This window comes from Nicotiana tabacum, chromosome 22 (assembly GCF_000715075.1).
Source record: "Nicotiana tabacum cultivar K326 chromosome 22, ASM71507v2, whole genome shotgun sequence".
Classification (NCBI taxonomy): domain Eukaryota; kingdom Viridiplantae; phylum Streptophyta; class Magnoliopsida; order Solanales; family Solanaceae; genus Nicotiana; species Nicotiana tabacum.
The window spans coordinates 206,630,500-206,636,830 of NC_134101.1; the positions used below are offsets into that span (position 1 = coordinate 206,630,500).

Sequence of the window (6,331 nt, forward strand, 5' to 3'; positions counted from 1 at the left end):
TTAAATCTGAATAATGAAGATTCAGACTTTAAAAATAAACACACTTAATGTCTGAGATCTGAATGATTAAGATTCAGACCTCTATTAAGTGCAAATAAAATGAGGCCTCAATCATCTCTCTCTTCTTCAACTTCATCTGAAATCCATCCTTCAATGGCCGGATGGGGAAGGCAACCTCAATCTTTGACATCCAACGAAAGACTGCCATTAACTTCGTCTTGATCATCTCCGACGTCGCAATTGATGACTTCTACCTCAATCGACTGCGGAAATCTTGGGGTCAAACTCCCGATGTTGCCGTAAATGGCATCAAAAGCTCACTGACAATGTATTTTGAACTTCAATGGAGGTCTCTACAAAGACCCAGAATGTGGTTGTTCGGTCTAGTGCAGAAGCAAAATATCGAGTAATGGCTTGGCAACATGTTAGCTAGTTTGGATCAAACAATTACTCAAGGAGTTAAAATTTGGTGAAATTAGCCAGATGAACTTGTGTGCGATAATCAAGCTATCCTTCATATTGCATCAAATCCGGTGTTCCATGAGAGAACTAAACACATTGAGATTGACTGTCACTCCGTCAGAGAAAAGATACTCTTAGGGGATATTGCTATAAATTTTGTGAAGTTGAATGATCAGCTTACAGATACTTTCACCAAGTCCTTCGCTGGTCCTCGTAGTAGTTACATATGTAACAAGCTCGATACATATGATTTGTATGCACCGGCTTCTGGGTGAGTGCTAGATAGCTAGATGTTATGTAAATAAGCGTAGTCCTACATGGAATAGGAGTACCGCAGATTTTGTATATTGTTATAAATAGGGGTTCTTTTATTATAGTTAAGGTACATCAACAATATAATTTTCCCGTGAGAAATTGTGTATTCTTTCTCACAGTATACATCAAATTATGTAATCAATAAATCTCGCGTCGCTCGTGTTGTTGCAGAATATACTCATATGTTATAAGAAGTTTTAGCTTTGGCGAAGCCAGTTTCATGAGATCATGCTGGCTTGTGAACCCACTAAGGTTAGCTTAAGATTTCTAAGCTTAACCTTTTTCTGGACGGTAAGATATCTAACATACTTGATTTATGAGCTAGGAGTTGAGAAAACTGTGAGAGACCGAGAGGTGATATTTGTTAACTGACAAACAAATGTAGATTGACTAGAAGCATTCTTTAAAAACTAAGAGCTATTTAAGATGTCGAATCTCAGCTCTTTAAAAGAAGCGAAGAAAACAAGATAGAGCCTGAGCTAAAGAAACAAGGGAGAGCTAGGATCTTTTCATCAAATTATCAAGTAATCAATAACTCTCGCCTCCCTTGTTTTCTCACAATATGCACACAAGAATTACATAATATGAGAAGGTTAGGCACAACCTAGCTCTATGAGATCAAACTTGTTTTGCAAGCCCAATGAGGTTGGATTATAATTTCTAACCTAACTGTTTTCTTTGGATAAGTAAGATTCTAACTTATTTGATTTCTTTAATTTTTGTTATATTAATAGTGGCCGGGTTGGTTTGCACGACTAGTCCACCGGTTTCCTGCTATTTCTCACCAACATGAATATTGGGTAACTTAACCTACCAAGAATTAAATAAATGGGAAGAGTTCACCTTCTGCGGCCTCCATTGGGATTCAAACCTTTGTTTGCAAGGTTGTTATTCCACTCTTCAATTGTTAGGCCATCCCTTGCGATTGTGGAAGTTTTAATGTGTTGACACTAAACCTCGTTGTATTTGACTATATGCTATAGTTTGTGCTTAAATATGTATATATGTTAAGTTATATTAATATTATATATTTATGTGTAAATATCTAATATTTATTTATTTATTTATTTGTTCTTTGCAACTTTTACCTTTTTTATATTATGTAGGGAGCTGTTTGGGCTTATTTTTAACTTTTATGCCTTGCTAAGTGACTACTTTTCTTGCAGGTGCTTGAAAGCTTGGTTCTCAATGGGTGTTGGATTTAGTCTTGCCGTGTTGGCTGCAGTTACTATGGTCAGTCACCTGCTAGATTCAGTATTGTTTTATTTCTTCTATATCTCCTAATTAATTAATGTTTGAAAATAGCAAAGGAAAAAGGATTTTCCCATTTTGTTTAACTTCTGCCCATTGAATTAGCATTTCTTCATCCTTGCCAGATTCTTTTGTATGAAATCGGCCAGATACTGTGTCTCTATTATAGCAACACTCAGATGAGCTATGTTATGAGTGGATATCTGTTGGGGTTTTCTTCTATGGTATGTATTCTCACATTATAACTCACTTGGTTTTCAGTCTTTCTTTGGATTACTGTGCTTCAAACCAATACTTCATTACCATCATGGCTAGGAACAGGAAAAAAATATATGAAAAGTAAATGATTTTTCCTGTCATTAGGCATTCATAGAACTGAAAAACAGAACTCAAGGTTGCAAATAAATGAACGCCAATTACATACCAATCAAAAAATTGTTTTTTTTCCGACCCATATACCAGTTCTTCTCTTGTTCTCAATACAATTAAACTTACAACCCTCTGAAAAGCAAAAATGAATAGAGAATATTGATGAAGTTACCTTTGTCCTTTTGCTCTCTTTCTTGAGCATAGTTTATTTTCTTAGGCAAGATGTTAAGCATGTTTAAGCTGCTTCTAACGTGTACCTATGTTGGTTGTCTATTTGGCTTAATAAGGTAAGGGGTGAAATGGTCTTGACTAATGCTATCTTTTTGGGCTTAAGGTAAGGGATGAGCATGGCTGTGACCTACATAGACATGATCTGGGCTAGAAACTGCTATTTGCATTCAAATCAAGAGTTCTCTAAACAGTTGCATCTGCTTCATTTGTTTTTGGGCGCAGATATCAGGCTTGACCATCTCACTGGCTGACATTGGATATCTGTGCATATCTTCCATCATATCAGTTTCAGTGCATGAACTTGGCCACGCTCTAGCTGCTGCAAGGTTAAGACTGATACTGTTTTGAAATGTTTGGAGTACAATGTGAATGTAGCTATACTTAATATATGTATTCATGGAAATCTTCTTGAAAGATTATGTTCCTTCTTGTACTTGTACTCTTTCATTACTTTTCCTAACTTCTTCTGGGAGAAAATAATACACGTGGGACAATGCATATACGAAGAATGATGAATAATTTTCTCTTTAGATGAGTATCTGTGGTTTCAGTCCAGTAGATTAATAATGGCAGTGCATCTAAGCTTTGGCTTCATTGAAGGCTTACTTAGAGATGATTGAGAATTTTTGAACTGTTATTGAGCAATATAATCAGGGTATGTTAAGGAAGAGAGTTCGTTACATGAACAGACTGACAGATGTTTCTTCCTCTGATGCTCCTGTTAATCACACCTCTGGAACAAGAAAACCAAAGCCAAAGCCCAAACAATGGATACTCAAAGGACAAGAATATGAATCTCAGTTCACCCATCATGTGCTTCGGTGCTTTTGTTTGAGTATCCTGAATTCTCTTCCTTTTACCCAAAAGGTTCTGAATGGCGGAAAGTTCTCTACATGTGTGTTCGGGCTGGTGGGAAACGAGGGGTATGAATCTTTTTCTAGTAGAGTTTCACCAATGAATTGATCGAGCTGGAGGAAACGAGGTATCAAAGTGTAGTGGCACAGAGTTTCTAGGATAAGATGCAGTTAACATTTCTTGTACTTTTTTCTATGCATGATTAATAGCTTCTATGAAATCTTTGTATATAAGCCTCATGGCTGCACAACAAATAATAGATATGTTGTTAAGCATGTTAATTGCATCAGTTAACGTTCATGATCTTTGATTTAACAATTGGCTAACTATTGTGTCATATACCTGATCAGTTGACATGTTTTGAGACCTAGCAGTAGCAGTACATGAATCTCACAACTGCTTTTGTAGGCACTACATTCTGGAAAAGCAGTGAGGGCATACAGATGGAGTACATCGCTGTATTTCTGGCTTCATTATTTCCAGGCGCTCTTGTGGCATTCAATCACGAGTTATTGCTGGCATTATCCAAAGTTTCTGCTCTTCGTATATATTGTGCTGGCGTTTGGCATAATGCAGCTGTGGGTGCTTATAGCAGCTCTTGGTTTTTTAAGGAATGCTAGTCCATCTACATTTATTTGTCATATTATGTACTCTTTGTACTGATTGGGCGACTTTTCTTTCAGCTCTGTGCTGTTTGTGCTTGGGCGTTGTTTGTTCAACCCTTGATCTTGTCTCCATTTTACATTCATGATGAAGGCCCCGTGGTAATTGAGGATTAATTTCCTGTACTGTAAGGTGCTAATTTGATGGAACCTAATTAGGCATTGTTGTGGCTAATGTGTTCCAATCACAATATCTTGAGCAGGTGCTGGATGTGTCTCCAACATCGCCATTGTCTGGCTATTTATCTCCTGGTGATGTCATAATATCATTGGATGGCATCCGCATCAATAATCTTCAGGAGTGGTCGCAAATGATTGCTATACTAATTGAGCACTATCAAAACTCTCAGAATCACAGCCTTCCTGGGAACTCTATGAAAACAAGTGTTGGTAAAGGCTACTGTGTTCCCTATTCTTTGATTGAAGAGAGCAAACATATTTCGTTGAAAGGCAATGAAACTTCTTGCCCAGATGAATTAAGTCCATTTATTACCATTCCATGCTTGGATCAGGCCATGCCTGATGATGATAATCTTGAGGTTAACCATCAAAGGGATGGAGGTGAACTCCACTGCTTATATGCAACGGATATATTAAACCTTGAGAAATGTGGTGATGGTTGGGGTAGTATTCGTAACAACAGGAGCAGCTGCTTGTGTTCCAAGGTGAATTTTTAGCGTGTCCTATTTTGACAAGAAGTTACATCTTTATATCATTTTTCCAGCTGTTTATGTTTGTCATGTACTGCCAAGAAAAATTGCTCATGTAGTTTGTAATGCGCTATATGATTAGAACAAACACAACCACACTCAAAATGCATTTGAACGTGTGGTGAAGAATTGATGTTTTATTGCAGGACAAAGCATGCTTTGTTCCACTTTTGTCGACCGGTGTAGCATGGGTGGAGATAGCATATTCAAGTCCTCCTCTGCATTGCTCGCAACTTGGAACAATGCGTGTTGTTGACGATGATAACTCAAGGGAGAACCCCTGTGTTAAGACTTTTGTTTTTGTGGGTAATGTAAATTCAATGAAGCATTCAGTTCTTTTGACTTCATATCAACCTCGTTGATCCGCTAAATTTGGTGCACATCTTCCATACGTACTGGAAAAGTTTTTGATGTTCACCTTTAATGTCTCTTTGGCCCTTGCACTTCTCAACAGCCTACCGGTATGTACTCATATAGAAAGGATAACTTTCTCTGATTTCCATGTCTTTTAGCCCTCGTGTGGTCATATCTTCTTGTGTATTTTCTGTGTTAAGCTTCAATGGAACCTCAAGGTGATGTTAGGAAATACCAGTTTTGTGGAAGGTTGCAACAGCTTGATGGTTACAGAATTGTGCTGATTTGGGCCCAAAAGGATAGAAATCATTGTGGATGAAATGGGTCTTATAATGGATAATTTCTTAGAAAGATTAAGCATGAAAAGAGCTTGGAAAACATGAAAGTCAAGGCATGTTTAATGCTGGAAAAACAGTGATGATTTTATGGAAAGATGAAAAGAAAAAAGAAAACACTGCAAATTAGGTTTCGTCAGGCATCATACCACAAGTTTAGGATTATCTGGATGAAGGAAGATTACTGAAGTATCATGTAATAGGTTTACTTTATGGAATTGAGAGTATGACATACTTGGTGTAGATGTTACCTACTCGTGCTCAAAAGGGTTACCCTTAACATATAGGAAGCAAATGATATTTCTGTTCCAAACGGCTTCTTAGGCCTCATTTGTTTGCACTTAATGGAGGTCTGAATCTTAATAATTCAGATCTCAGACATTAAGTACGTTTGTTTTTAAGTCTGAATCTTAATTATTCAGATCTTAATAATTAAATTTGTTTGTTTTTTTACTTCACAACCACGTAATGAGTCTGAATATGTCTGTATGATTAAGAACTATAACAGAGACTTAATTTCATTAAGATGTTATCACATATTCATTATTACCCGCCGCTACCGCCTACCACTATCAACTACCATCATGCCACCACCACCACCACCACCATACTCAACCACCACCACCACCACGCCACCATCATCCTCAATCTTAGCCGCCAACATTATCGACTATCACCACTCACCATCCTACCACTCCGACTACCATCATTCTCACCCACAATCAATACTCATCCACCTCAACTGCCACAACTAACCACCCTATTCCCATCAACAACGACAGCCGGT

At 37.5% G+C, this 6,331-nt stretch overlaps 1 protein-coding gene across 2 annotated transcripts; it reads left to right on the forward strand.

The window, feature by feature from the left end:
• The first annotated feature begins 1,556 nt into the window (after positions 1-1,556).
• LOC107828689 (membrane-bound transcription factor site-2 protease homolog) lies at positions 1,557-5,865 on the forward strand. 2 transcript variants are annotated; one of them, XR_012705385.1, is made up of 9 exons: positions 1,557-1,661; positions 1,944-2,010; positions 2,154-2,252; positions 2,851-2,954; positions 3,914-4,061; positions 4,167-4,247; positions 4,349-4,810; positions 5,002-5,316; positions 5,410-5,864. XR_012705385.1 is itself a non-coding variant. In XM_075244785.1 (8 exons), exons 1-8 carry the CDS (start codon positions 1,606-1,608, stop codon positions 5,215-5,217), a joined length of 1,233 nt encoding a protein of 410 aa, XP_075100886.1. In that variant the 5' UTR covers positions 1,557-1,605; the 3' UTR covers positions 5,218-5,865. The 2 variants fall into 2 exon arrangements, 1 of the variants encoding a protein (XP_075100886.1); XM_075244785.1 differs by having other exon boundaries at positions 5,002-5,865.
• Positions 5,866-6,331: the final 466 nt, after the last annotated feature.

Bases quoted from the DNA above. Each gene is read 5' to 3' on its own strand.
- LOC107828689 (XM_075244785.1), top strand. From the start codon at position 1,606: ATGGGAAGAGTTCACCTTCTGCGGCCTCCATTGGGATTCAAACCTTTG. The intron at 2,011-2,153 runs GTCAGTCACCTG...CATCCTTGCCAG, and splicing joins TGTTGGCTGCAGTTACTATG to ATTCTTTTGTATGAAATCGG. The intron at 4,248-4,348 runs GTAATTGAGGAT...TATCTTGAGCAG, and splicing joins TTCATGATGAAGGCCCCGTG to GTGCTGGATGTGTCTCCAAC.